At 34.6% G+C, this 14,320-nt stretch overlaps 1 protein-coding gene across 1 annotated transcript in view; it reads left to right on the top strand.

Moving 5' to 3' along the window:
* The window catches only part of LOC150094290 (moesin/ezrin/radixin homolog 1-like), a 216,448-nt gene that overhangs the window by 158,866 nt on the left and 43,262 nt on the right, over nucleotides 1–14,320 (top strand). The window contains exons 11-12 of the mRNA XM_090412297.1: nucleotides 401–510; nucleotides 14,029–14,189. Of these exons, the coding sequence (XP_090268423.1) occupies nucleotides 401–510; nucleotides 14,029–14,189 (271 nt within the window). The remainder of the gene's footprint in view (nucleotides 1–400; nucleotides 511–14,028; nucleotides 14,190–14,320) is intronic.

Raw genomic sequence — 14,320 nt, 5'->3', positions numbered from 1 at the left:
AAGGAAAGCCAACACTGTTCAAATGACTGTGTTCATATATTTTTGTAACAGTTTCTTCATTGTGTATTTTATGCAATAAACATTTAATTCTATAATTAGTGTATTTTCATTATCTTTTACATTTATACAGTTAAAAGGTTATTTAAAATATTTTTAAAATTCTGTATTGACATTCCTGAAGGTCATGGACCAATTATAATTTTTCCTATTGATTATTATATCATATTTGATTAATGCATTTCTGTTTTTGCATGACTAATGGACTAATTGTTAATCAAGGTAAGCCTGTATTCTTTGAAATAAACATAATATATAAAGAATATAAGGAATATTTGTATAAAAACAAATCTTCCATGTTCTGCTGAACTGTAATAAGTCATTTGCAATGTTTAAATTTTAGGGAGCGACTACGTCGGGAGATGGAGGCAAGAGAACAAGCAGAAAAGAAACAACAAGAATATGCTGAAAAACTGAAACAGATGCAAGAAGAAATGGAAAGAAGACAGAAGGGTATATTGCCTGTTTTACCTATTTATATAAGAAAGCTATAAAGTAATTGGATAACAATAAATATTCAATCAATACTTCACCAGAAATGTGTGAAGATCTTGAGCATTCCAATATATAAAATAGGTGCATGTTGAAGAATTCTTGCTGTATAAATACAGTTGGATGTTGACAAAGCATAGTTTACGTTCATATATCCTCATCTTTTCCAGATTGATAACATGTTTATCAAGTGTGTTTAAAAAAAAAAAAAAAAACACACAACTGAAACTAGAGAGGAAAAAATACTTACTGAGAAGGCTCATAAATTTGTTAATTATGTTTATAATTTTATGCTTTGGTTAGCAATGTTTATAATGTTTTATGTTTTACATAAAAATCATATTTTTTTTTATATAACTAATCTTTACTGTAGGTCTGTTTAATGACACTTGTGTTGCTTTACTTATTGCTGTTTCATTTTCTCATTGTTAATAGCATTTGCCACCAAATCTCCATACTAAATGAAATCGCAATAGGTCCTTAGGGAATAAATATTCCTTGTGTGTTATAACTACTTTGAATATTTCAGAAGTTTTTGCCTTTTTGTTCAGTTTTACGAGGTAGGTCAAAAGTTTCCAGCTCGACATCAAAATTTGCACCAATTTTAAAACTGTGTGTGCGTGATAGAGCACATCTATGGGAAGTTTAGTGTACCAGCTTCAACTCTCTATCTGCATCATTCAGTTAGAGGCACCTGTTTGACTAACGTGGCATGCTAAGTGGCTGTCATGTTAAAAATAGAGTACCGTGCTGCGATAACCGTTTTTCACCAAAAAAGGGCTTTCTCCAAGTGCTATCAAACAGAGATTGGATAGTGTTCATTGGGAAGCTTCTTCATATTACACCATGAAGGAATGGGCTAAACAGTTTTGCCAAGCAGAGAGAGAGAGAGCATCGAAGATGATCCTCATAGAAATCTCAGCAAGGTTGGGGGTTTCTATAACAACTGTCTTTTGCATCAATCAATCAAGTCAGTGCAAGGTGAGTGCCCCAACTTCTCTCTTCAATTCAGGAGCATCATATGAACTGTTCCTGCAGGTTTTTAGAGCTTTGCCAAGGGAATCAGAGAGAAGTACTGGAATACATTGTCACCAGGGGGTGAAACCATGGTCCTTTATTACGATCCTCTTTCCAAAAGGGAATCCATGGAGTTGTGCAAACCAGGCAGAGCACTGGCGAGAAAAGCGAAGGTCACTCAGTCCACCAAAAAAGATCGTGGCAACAATCTTTTGGGATTGCCAGGGAATTCTGTTGATTGATTTCCTTGAAATCAATCACTCTTCACCTTGTGATTTCTCTAACATAGTCGTGTTTCCATAACTATTGATGATAGTGGAGGTGTTCTTGCTGATCCCAAAGCTGTTGCAAACACTTTAGGAGAAAATTTTACAAGAATCTCAGCAACAGTTTTATGTGCTCCTGAATTTTGAATATTGCATGACAAGAAGAAAAACAGTGGCTAAACTTTCCTAATCAGCCTTTTGTTAAGGAGGAGCAAAAAAAAAAATACTTGCTCTCTTTGCCATTGCAGTTGTCCCTGGTGACCATTATGAGATAACAAAACATTTTCCATTGTGTTTTCTGAATGTCTTTCTATTATTGTATAACAGAAGAGTTTCCAAATTCTTGTAATAGTTCAGTTGGAATGAATTGGGTTTTAGGATGGCAATTGTCGTTGCCATCCCAAGACCAGGAAAGGATCCAACACAAACTAACAGTTATTGACTTATCACTCTCTTACTAGTTGTCTTTGTGAGATATTGGAGAAATTGGTATATGTAAAACTTAGAAAGCAATGATCAGTCTTTTCTCCATTACACAATGGCTTTCATAGACATTGTTCAACTTTGGACCTTTTGGTCCATTTAGAAAGATGTATAAGAGATGCATTCCTGAAATGAGAATATCTGGTTTCAGTGTTCTTTTATATGGAAAAAGTTTGACATAGCCTGATGATAGGACATATTAAAAGACTTGTATAATTTAGATCTCAGTGGCCATCTTCCGTTTTTATTTTAAAAAAATTATCAAGCAAAATCTTCCAATTCTGATTGGGAAGCACGTTATTTTGGCCATATCATCAAAAAGAGGACTTGTCTTTGACAGAAAGCTTGCATTCCTAGGCACACAATCAATCAACTAAGGGAAAAGAGTGCAAGAGAGCAATTAATCTCCTTCACATTCTGTTTTATGGGTGAGGATCAATCTTATTACTTCACCTTTAGTATGCTCTAGTATGTTCAAAACTGGATTATGGTTACCAAGTGTGTAGTTTTTATAAGGCAGATTATATCCTATGATTATAGGATATAATCCTCAATGATTATGTCCTATACATCATAGGTGGCCAACAGCAGGCTGCATGTGTCCCGTAAAGTGATTTTGTGCGGCCTGCAGAAGGATAAAAAAAACTATATTAAATTATATGTATTATCAATTTAGGTGTTAGTTTCGACCACAGCTAAAATTACTTTAAAAAGATTACTCAATTTATAAAATCTACTGCATCTCTGTGGGAGTGGTAGATTTCTATGCGCTCCAGAGTAATGCATCATTGAAAGTCACTTGCCTGCTCTGGTTACAGTGATCAGTTTCAGAGATTCAGTTTCACAGTTAACAGTATTATTGTTGCAGTTTGTATCCCCTGGTCAGTTACTTCAGCCTTTGTGTACTATGAGTAAGAAACGTAAGATCTGTGAAGAAGTCTGCTGAAGGTTTTTAAATTCACCCTCGTCAGAGGAAACTTGGTACATTTCCCTTCTTGCAGGGAGTTGTTGGAAGAAAGCCATGACATTGACTTCAAGTTTTCTGGGCCAATGTTAGACCAACTTTTGGAGCAATTCAGTAAGCAATTTTCTGACTTCAGTGACATGCGGCCACAACTGACATTATTTAGCAACCTAATGAAATGCGACATTTCAGAGCAGCATGACACTATGCAATTCTCAAGTTGAAATCACTCAATGCAGGATATTTTCCCCTTTGTACCAGTTTCCCAAAGTGATTGCCTATCTCCATTTACATACATATGTGAATGCACTTTCTCAACTATGAGGGTGGTTAAATCTTCACAAAGAAGCCGATTGACTGATGACCACCTTCAGGATTTGTTACGAATATCGTCATCATCATTGAAAATCGAATTTTATGAACTTGTTTCCGCACATGAATGCCCACAAAGTTGTTACATTTAAAAAAAAAAAAAAAAAAAAAAAAAAAAAAAAAAAAAAAAAAAAACCAGAAATATGTAATTAAATTTAATTTAACTTAGATTTAAATCACTCAAGTATTTTATATTGTTCTCCCACTAGTAAAATGATTTAACAAATATAGTAATTCAATACATATAACTATTGCCTTGAAAAAATGCAGAGTTTATTTTTCAAAGTTCTGTCTAAAAGTGTTCGGCCTGTGACGCTACCACTCATCATATATTGGCCCTCGTATAGAATGAAGTTGACCACGCTTGCTATACATCTTCAAGGTATACACATTGCTATTGGTGATTTTTTTGCACATTGTCCGTTCAAAGTCTTTTCAGCAAAGCAAACAAACCTGTATCTGTCATTAAATGGAAAAGTTCTCTTAGCTATGTCTTAAAAATAGTCTTTTCCAGAACTTCCTGTATGGACTTTTTTCCATGTTTACTGAGAGGTAACTGCATTATTCATTCTGTATAAGTTACATGTAGATACAGTTGAAATACTTAAGATAATAAATTATATAAAATTGATTGTATCAATTAATCATTTATAAAAAAAAAAAAAAAAAAAAAAAAAAAAAAAGTTGAAAACTTAATACAATTTGTCCAAATCTGTGACGTCCTAGTTTGTCACTCTTGTAACATGAGGGTAATTGAAAAACATCTTCAACAAGCAATTGATTGTGTCTCTTCATGGGCTGATGTAGTTAATCTATATTAATTAAATAATTTTTGAACTGTGTCTACATGTCACTTATACAGATAGTATTTCTTTTCTTTGCACTGGGAGGTTGAATATTGCAATCACTTGTATGTCCTTTCAGTATGTGTGTTGGAAATTATGTAAACTATTGGTGTACATAATGTACACAGAGCAGAGCATTCTGATTTCCTCTTATCTATACTAACAGTTCAAGATCAGAGACCTGTTGGTTGCTCTGCTGTATTTCCTAACTTTCTCAGATCCCACTTGATTGTAGTAATTATACAGCCGAGTTACATACAACTAATCTTGCCCTTGTGCATGTAAAAGACAACTATTATCAAAAGTGTATGATTTATACAGACTTGTTGAGTTCTTTACTGGCAATCTCTCCTCTGTACAATTCATACGCTGTGACTATGTGACATTCTACCTATTGTACAAAATGAAAGTCCTTAATTTTTATATTCAACTGTGCTGGATTCCTAACTATATTGGAATTAAGGGCATTGAGACTACACCTGACCTTTCTTTTGGTGCTGTATGACCTTTTGCTGTCCTTGTGCCAATGAACTGCCAACCAATCAATTGATCCAAAACTGTGAAAGAACGAAAAGCAGAAACTTACATTGTCTTCTGGTCTGTTGCCAATCAATCAATCCAAAGTTGATCTTGAAAAACCAAAAAGCAGAAACTTACATTGTCTTCTTGTTCCTTGCCAAACCAAGGGACCAGAAGGCATCTTGTCATTTAAACATAGCCATGTTGAATACTGCTTTCACCCATGCTACATCTTGATGGTACTATTACATCATCACTCTTAAAAATAATCACTTTCCTGGCCTTTACTTAAATGTATGCATAGTTGATCTTTTTAAATGTATCCTAACCATTCTATATTCTAAACACTGTGCTTTTTCCTTTTGTCAGAAAGAGAGGAAAAGAATCTTGTCCTAATGGCATTTGTACTCAGGAGTTTACTCTTCTTCTATGCTGCATTTTGATGTTCTTATTAAACTGGTATCTATCCTGCTTCATAGAAATAAACACATGGACAGCTCATTCCTAAGAAGGATGAAAAATCCTTACCATCAAATTATCATCTAATTTTTCATTTCTCTTGAATGAAGAGAAACAATTAACACTCAGCTTCTATACTATCTCGAAGGCTCCTACCTATTAATAAACAGTTGCCAGATGGATTCCACCACTGCCAATGAGCATGCTCTTGCTCATGACAGCGCCACCCTTCATTTCTCCTCATTCATCAAACCTTGCACTATGCAAACCATCTTGACCTTCAAAGGTGAATCTCCAAATACCTAAATTATGGTCTCCAAACCATTCTTCATTGGGGAGTTTGGAGGTTCACATAGCCTTATCAATTTTAATGACAGCAAGATGATTGTATTTTATCCCTCACACACACACACACACACACACACACACACACACACACACACACACACACACACACACACACACAGAGACAGTGGGGGAGAGGGGGAAGAATTCTTCCAGTCTTTCTTTCAACCACACCCAAATCTAGTAAAATGAAATCTCTCTCTCTCTCTCCTGTGATTACTCTAACATTGAGCCTCTCTGTGCATAATGGAAAGATAATGACCCTTCCCATAATGCATAGCATTGTACGCAGTGCTACTCAAAAGTTTGGGAAATTTGAATAGCACACATGAACCAGTTGTAGTATGACCTTCCACCACTATAAGGGGTGAGCAGTATCCTTTGCTGAATCAGCATGCTAACAGCTAATATGCTTGAGAGGTTGCATTTTTGTAATATCTTATTTTCAGTGACTTTCATCTCCAACTGAAATGACAAATTTTAAGGAGCAAAAAGTCTGCATCAAATTTTGCTTCAACCTCAGAAATCTGACAAAATGATTCAAGGAGGAGTGTTTAGTGATAATTCTATGAGTCAAAGGAAAACTTTTTTGTGATTCACACTTCAAGAATGAATGAACAATCATCTGTCGATGATGAGCATTCTGGACTAACATCAACAAACAACATTGGAAAACATTGCAAAAGGTATGTAAGGCTATCCAAAAACCTGAGTCATTCCCCCCCCCCCCCCCCGTGTCTTTTTCCAGTTCCTTAAGATGAAAATTTTGGGCTTAATAGGGTGTTTTGACACTATCTCCCTATCTGCCCTGCCACATGTAGGGCAGGGCAGATAGGGAGATAGTGTTATAATTAAAGTTGAGATAGTGTGATAATTAAAGTTGAGCAGCTTTTAGAGGTAAATTGTAGACCACTATACAAACATTATTAAAGAAAAAATTAAATAAGAACCAAACCTTGGAATCTCAATGGCAACCTCTGAAGAAGACATTGATTCAGCTAGGGAGGTATGTGGCAAGAATAGAAAAATTAGAACACCATGGTGGACAGAAAAAGTTAAAAAGAAGCAGTTTTGGAGTTAAAAGAAGCAGTTTTTCAGATTCCCTAAAAGAATACAAAGAAAAATGTGAGTGCTAAGCTGTGTGTGAAAGTACCTAAACAAAAGTCATGGGAAGACTTTGGAAAGAATATAGAAAATAAATAGCAGGAAGATGACAAAATGTTCTGGAGGCTATTGAAGCTTAGAAATGGAGGAAAGAGTTCTGTAAAAGGAATCAAAGATAATAAAGGTGACACGAAAACTGAAGATTAGGATATCTTAGATGTCTGGAGTAATTACTTTGAAAGACTTAAATGAATCAAACAGTGACAGAACTATACTAGAAAATTTTCAAATGGAATGCAAAGAGGAGTACATATCAATACTTGAAGTAGAAAAAGCCATCAAAAACTTGAAATGTGGAAAGGCACCTGGTGTAGATGATATTCAACAAGAAATGCTCAAGTATGGTGGTGTAAAAGTTTTGATGTGTAGCCACTGCAAAAAAAAAAAAAAAAAAAACCTGAATTATGCAGTGGGCCTGGTCAGAGGGTTGAATTCCCAATGCTTGGACTAGAGCTCTTATGGTACCCATCTATAAAAATTAGAATAAAGCTGAATGTGAGAATTACAGATGAATTTCTCTACTAAGTGTTCTAGGTAAGATTTATTTTTCAATTAGGAAGCATAATTGAAAAAAAGATGAGAAAGATTGTAGAAGAGAAACTTGGAGAAGAACAAGCTGGTTCGAGCCAAATATAGGGATTGTCAAGATCATATTTTCACTTTAAGACAAATAGTTTAGAAATTGTGAGAATATGACAAGGATCTATGAATAAGTTTTTGTAGATCTGGAAAAAGCATATGGCAAGGTGTCCAGAAAAAAAGTTTTCAGAACACTTCAGTTTTTTTTTGTTTTTTTTTGGGCTGAATGGAATATACAGGTATACCTCAGTTAACGTTACCTCTGGTAACAAAGCCTTGATGTAATGAAGTCTGCAATTTCAAGCCCCATTTTACGTAAAAATATTAAAATTTTAAGATCAATGCCTGGCACTCATTCGATTGGCGAACGATGGTGACTCATCAAGTACTCCCAAGCTGTGGGTGTGTCAGTTTTTTTAACAGTTTCGGGCATCATCCGCGTTAATTTAGTTGTTGCTTACACTTTGTAGGGTGCGTTTCAGTGTGGTGCATTGCAATAAATGATGTATGTTCTCTGATAGCATTATTGTAGATTTTGTAAATATTAATTGATATTTTGTTTTTCTACCCATTTAGTTAAAATGTCAGAATCAAGTAAAAGAAAAAACAATTTCTTTAGAAACAAAAATATCTTATTTAAAAGAATCTTGTCCTAATGGCATTTGTCCTAAGGATAAGATTATCCTGAAATGCCTTGTTCCTAACGTTAAGCAATTTAATTGAACTAGAAGATAAACAGCAAATGTCAATTAAAACTTTTTGGAATAACTATACCATTAAAGACAATTGAAAACATGAATAGCTCTTTGAAAGAAGTCACTCAGAAATGCTCAAATGGAGTTTGGCTCAAATTATGGCCAGAAATTGTATTAGAAGAAGAAAATAACATTTAAGAGATTGGAAATTAAATTATCCAGATGGCTCAATCAGTAGGTTTCTAAAATGTCAACGAAGAGGATGTAAGAAATTTATTAAATGCAGAAGATGATCGTTTTTCTGTGGAAGATTTAGAAAAACTTGTTAGCAATGAAGCCAAAGAAAATGAAGATGAAATTAAAGAAGTTTTTACTTCTTTAATTTCGTGAAAAGTGTTAGCAACCAAAGATTTAAAAAGGTGCTTGAATGACATTGAAAACGTTTTAAATTTTTTTCAGTGAAAATGATCCTGATTTAGGAAGAAGTGTTATGGTTAAGCGATCAGTGATAAATGCAATAAATCCGTATAGGCAATTGCTAAATGAAAGAGGGGGGGGGGGGGGAAGCATAAACAATCGACTTTAGATTCGTATTTTAAAATGTCGTGATTTTATCTTTGTTTGGTATGTAATATTGACTTTTTATTTAATAAAGCTTTTCTTGTTTCAAAAAAAGTTTTTATTTTCTTTATTTATGAACGTATCCCTATTATGGCCATGGTATTTTTACCTCTAAGAATGAAGTTTCGCTTAACAAAGTAATTTCGTGGAATGCATCTTCTTTATTAATCGAGGTATACAGACATAATATTTAAGTTGTTAGAATTGAAGGTAGTGCATGAAGATGGTTTGATGTAAAATCAGGGGATGCACGTTATCTACGCTCTCATTCATCTGTATCATAGGTTCCCTCAGTGGGTGCTGAAGCCTTCTAGGGGGGCTATAGTGGGATCAGAAGCATTTGGGGGCGGTCTAGGAGTCGGTGGCTCTTTATAGAAGAAATTAATAATATATATTTAAAAATTAATTATTTTCGTGATTTTGCGATTAGATAATCATTTAAAATTTAAATATTGAATTTTAATTCATCTTATGCCCTTCTTACACGATCAATTTTTTTATCAATTTTCTATTTCAATTATTTAATCATTTGAAAATTTACCATGTCAGATAGAAATAGATGTCAATTTTCTATGTCAATGAGAAAATAGAGCATGTATACATGTATGTATAATAGGTTATGTTTACAGTAGCAAATATATTCGTTATATTTCATTTCAAAATATATATAAAATATATAAAACCACTTTTCTAATTGATTTGTACAAAAATAAACCCAATTTTATATAATTTAATATTACGAGTAAAAATAATAATGACAAAGAAATAAAATTGTAAATTTTAGGTACCTAGTTAGTACTAACTTATATTGCTAACTAGAGGGAAAAAACAAAGCAAATATTATTCGAAACTTATTATACTGTTTTCTGTGGTTATGTTTTGTAGGTTTGTTGTTTATATCTTGTGTAATTATTTTATTTATTAATTATTATTTATAATTATTCGAACAATGTCATGGTTGGATGAACAAAATGCACTTGTGTGCAAAATAAAAAAATTGACCGTGTCATACAGGATATTTTAACTTCTATTTTTTTATATACTTAAAAAATGTATTCATTTTTTGCTATTGTAAAAATTGATCGTGCCATACAGGCTTTAGTCTATCCATGCAGCAGACGAGTCTTAACTAGTAGTATGTCGGTCAACTATTACGTAGGTAATTCACTCAATTCAGTATGTTTTGACAGGAATATGGGTGCTTGCAGTGACTTGTTCAAAGCAAGAGTACGATGGTATCGCAAACAAGTCAATGCATGCAAATCAATTCGGGCTAGATTTCAAGTCTATAAATACTAGTGGTTTAGGAATAAGTTTCATTATTTTTTGTGTGCTTTGCTAACAATCATCATTTGAAAGTGTGATAAATAAGTGATGTCATACAAAGTGTAAATTAAATCTTTTATTTTGTGAATATTTTTGCAAATTTTATTACTTCATTATGTCTGAATATAAGAAGAAATATCGACCGTTTTATTCAGTCTCAAATATTTGAAATGTGGTTTTATTCACATTGTTATAATGGGGGGTTTACAAAATTTGTCTTGCAAAGTGGGTGGTGGCCCAAAAAAGTTTAGTGACCTATGATCTATATGGATCACATTATAATAGAAAGTGGCATTAGACCTGATATTAGAATTGGAGATGTCAAACTTAGCTCTTTGTTTTATGCAGATGATGATGTACTCCTAAACACATCTAGTACAATTCTCCAGGATTCACTAACTAAATTGAATAACAGCTGTAATAAATTTGGCATGAAAATCAGCAATAAAAAGACCAAAATTATGAAAATAGGTAGGAGCATAGAAAACTCAGCTGCATTCCAAATGGAGATCTTATAGAATAAGTAAAATATTTCGACTACTTAGGCACAGTTTTTAGTGAAGATGGGCAGGTTAAATCTGCAAATAGACAACAGAATAAGCAAAGCTAGTATGGTGGGTAGCTAGCTGAATAAATGTATATGGAATAAGAGAGAAATTAGCAAAAACACCAAACTAGCAATATACGAGGTACTGTTCAAACCAGTTTTAAGTTATGGATCTGAGAGTTAGGTTTAGAAATAATGCACTTCATCAAAGACTAGAGATCACCGATATGAAGGTTCTGAGAAAAATTAGGCTAGTGAATCAATGGCAGAATCATATTAAAAATAAGAAGAAACTTGACATTATTAATGAGTTTATATATATATACACATACCTACACAGTGGTACCTTGGATTGCAAGTAACTTGGTCTGCGAGTGTTTTGCAAGACGAGCAAAAATTTTTAATAAATTTTAACTTGATAAACGAGCGAGGTCTTGCAATAAGAGTATTACCTATGCACTTTGTCTGCCTAGCGTCACGTGATCACAAGCCGCTTGGGATTGTGGGCAATTGTCTTGCATGCTCGGTCTCAGTCGGCATACCTCATTTGTATAGTCAACATTCGTGCTAGCGTTGTGACCATGTGTGTGCGCGTAAAGCAATTTTTTTTATTTTGTGTCCAAATGTAGTGATTGTTCTTTATTAACTGTACTATGACAATGGCCCAAATGAAGAAAAGGGTCGAAAAGGAAGGCGATAAGAAGGAGATGATTACGGTAGAAGTTAAGAAGGAAATCATCGGGAAGCATGAACAAGGTATGCAAGTGGCTGCCATTGCAAGATTTTATAAGAAGTCTACATCAACGATTTGCACAGTATTAAAGAAGAACTAAGGGGGCTAGATGTAGCAAAAGGAGTCACGAGAGTATCAAAGCAACGGCCACGTATTCTGGAAGATGTAGAAAAGTTGCTTTTGGTGTGGATAAATGAGAAGCAACTAGCAGGTGATACTGTGACCGAGAACTTCATCTGTGAGAAGGCAAAGGCCCTGTATGCCAACCTCATAAATAAACTGCCAGGTACATCTACAGAAAATGAAGGCTTCAAGGCGAGCAGGGGATGATTTGATAACTTTAATTGGAGAAGTGGCATCCATAGTGTTGTGAGGCACTGAGAAGCTGCGAGTTCGAACGTAAAGGCAGCTGAGACGTTCATTGCAGAGTTCCAGAAGCTCATGGTTTCTGAGTATTACCTGCCGCAGCAAGTTTTTAATTGCGATGAGACGGGACTTTTTTGGAAAAAAAATGCCAAAGAGGACCTACATTACAGCAGAAGAGAATGCATTGCTTGGTCACAAGCCCCATGAAAGGCCATCTCACACTCTTGCTGTGTGCTAATTCAAGTGCTGATACAAAGTCAAGCCCCTGCTTGTGTATCATTCTGAGAATCCACGAGCTTTCAAGAAATGCAAGGTGCAGAAGAGCCAGTTAAACGTTATGTGGAGGTCCAACAGCAAGGCTTGGGTCACTCGTATCTTGTTCGTTGAATGGATTAACGAGGTCTTTGGTCCTGCAGTGAAGAAATACCTTTTAGGAAAAAAATTGCCACTCAAAGTTTTGCTGGTTATAGATAATGCTCCTGCTCATCCTCCAGGCCTTGAGGACGACTTACTGGAAGAATTGGAGTTCATTAAGGTCAAGTTCCTTCCTCCCAACATTACTCCAGCTTATGGATCAACAGGTCATTTCAAACTTTAAAAAGCTTTATACCAAGGCACTATTTCAGCGATGCTTCGAGACGACCAAAGGAACTAGCCTTTACTCTCAGAGAGTTTTGGAAAAATCATTTCCACATCGTAAACTGTGTCAAGATCATCGATAAATCCTGGGATGGGGTCACCAAGAGAACTTAATTCTGCTTGGAGAAAACTGTGGTCTGATTGCGTCAAGGGGTTTGCTCATGAATAGGAGCTGCCAGTTGTCGATGAAATTGTGTCTTTGGGGAAGATCATGGGACTGGAGGTGAATGAGGACGACATTCAAGAGCTGGTGGAGGAACATGGCCAGGAGTTTACCACTGACGAACTGATCGATCTGCATCGCGAGCAACAGCAAAAGGTTATGGAGGAGATCTCGTCTGAGGAGGAGGAGAAAAAGACGGAGCCATCCCTCTCTTCAAATGAGATTAGGGAGGTGTGTAAAATGTGGGAAACAGTGCAAAATTTTGTAGAAAAGCACCACCTGAGTAAGGTTGTGGCAGTGCGAGTGATGAATCTGTTTGACAATGCAATGTCATATTTCCGTGAAATCCTCAAAAGGAGGCAAAAACAAGTGTCATTGGATAGGTTCCTTGTTAAAGTCGCACAAAAAGAAAGAGTCAACAGATAGCAGTGATTGATTCCATTAATGACAATGAAAGTCGTCCTACCCAATACAATTACTGTAATATGTAATTGTAATGTAATTAATAAATTTGATTATTTTATGTATATTACATTTAAATAATAAAAATGTATACATATATAAGGTGTATATGGTATATGTATTTTGTATTAATCATTTTTATATGAATATTTTTGAGTTTTGGAACGAATCATCTGAGTTTCCATTATTTCTTATGGGGGAAATTCACTTTGATATACAAGTGCTTTGGATTACAAGCATGTTTCCGGAGCGAATTATGCTCTCAAACCAAGGTACCATTGTATATCATTGCATCTTCATCAGGAAGATGTTTCTTTCTGCCATACCAATCAACTGACTGCCATTTTTTAATGTGAATCCTGCCCAGAGAGTCGAGTTGAATGGTTAGGTAGTCTGGAAACCCTGCTCTAGAAAACATTGTTTAAAGCAACTTCAGACCTCTAATAAGCAGTGTAGTAATCATCAGGTGATAAATGATGAATACTACATAAATAAATTTATCTATCTGAAGAAATTCACCATGCATTCAAACTCAATCTGTTGGTTGGAAAGTAGATATGCCAACTACTGAGCTATACAGCCTGGACAAATTAATTAAAGCCATGCCCTAAGCAAGCTGAATATTAAGGTTAAGAAGAAATATTCTAAACATTTAATCCAATTATTTTAGGCAGTGTTATTGTGTTTGAGTATTTAGGAATTTCATCACTGGACTTTAGATGGGTAACCACACAAAAGCAGAGAAGCAACTTATTTTATGTCCATTATTACATTTATTGCTTTTTGGGGTGGGAAACATTTATGTGAATGACTTAAATATGTTTATTGGATTAGTTACATACACCTGTGATAATTTTTCTCTATAGATTCATATTTAGAAATGTATTCCATTGACTTTTTTTTTTTAAATATAGAATTGTATGAAGCACAGGATACAATCCGTAGGCTTGAAGAGCAGCTAAGGGAATTGCAGAAATCAAAAGAAGAGTTAGAAATAAAACAGCGTGAACTAGAAGAAATGATGCTGAAACTGCAGGAAGATAAGGCGATGGAACATGAAGAACGAGCCAAACTAGTAAATATTTTTACATTATGACCAGATTGAGTTAATTTTGGTCATTTAAGAAATGACTACATAAAATGATTTTAAAAACTTTTAAATACGTTATTCAGATTATTTAAACACTAAGAATTACAAAGTAGTAT

The sequence above is a fragment of the Typopeltis vanoorti genome, chromosome 22 (genome assembly GCF_054136105.1).
Source record: "Typopeltis vanoorti isolate ZY-2024b chromosome 22, IOZ_Tvanoo_1.0, whole genome shotgun sequence".
Classification (NCBI taxonomy): Eukaryota; Metazoa; Arthropoda; class Arachnida; order Uropygi; family Thelyphonidae; genus Typopeltis; species Typopeltis vanoorti.
The sequence above is the reverse complement of the archived record's forward strand: the minus strand, read 5'-3'. Positions and strand labels throughout refer to the sequence as shown.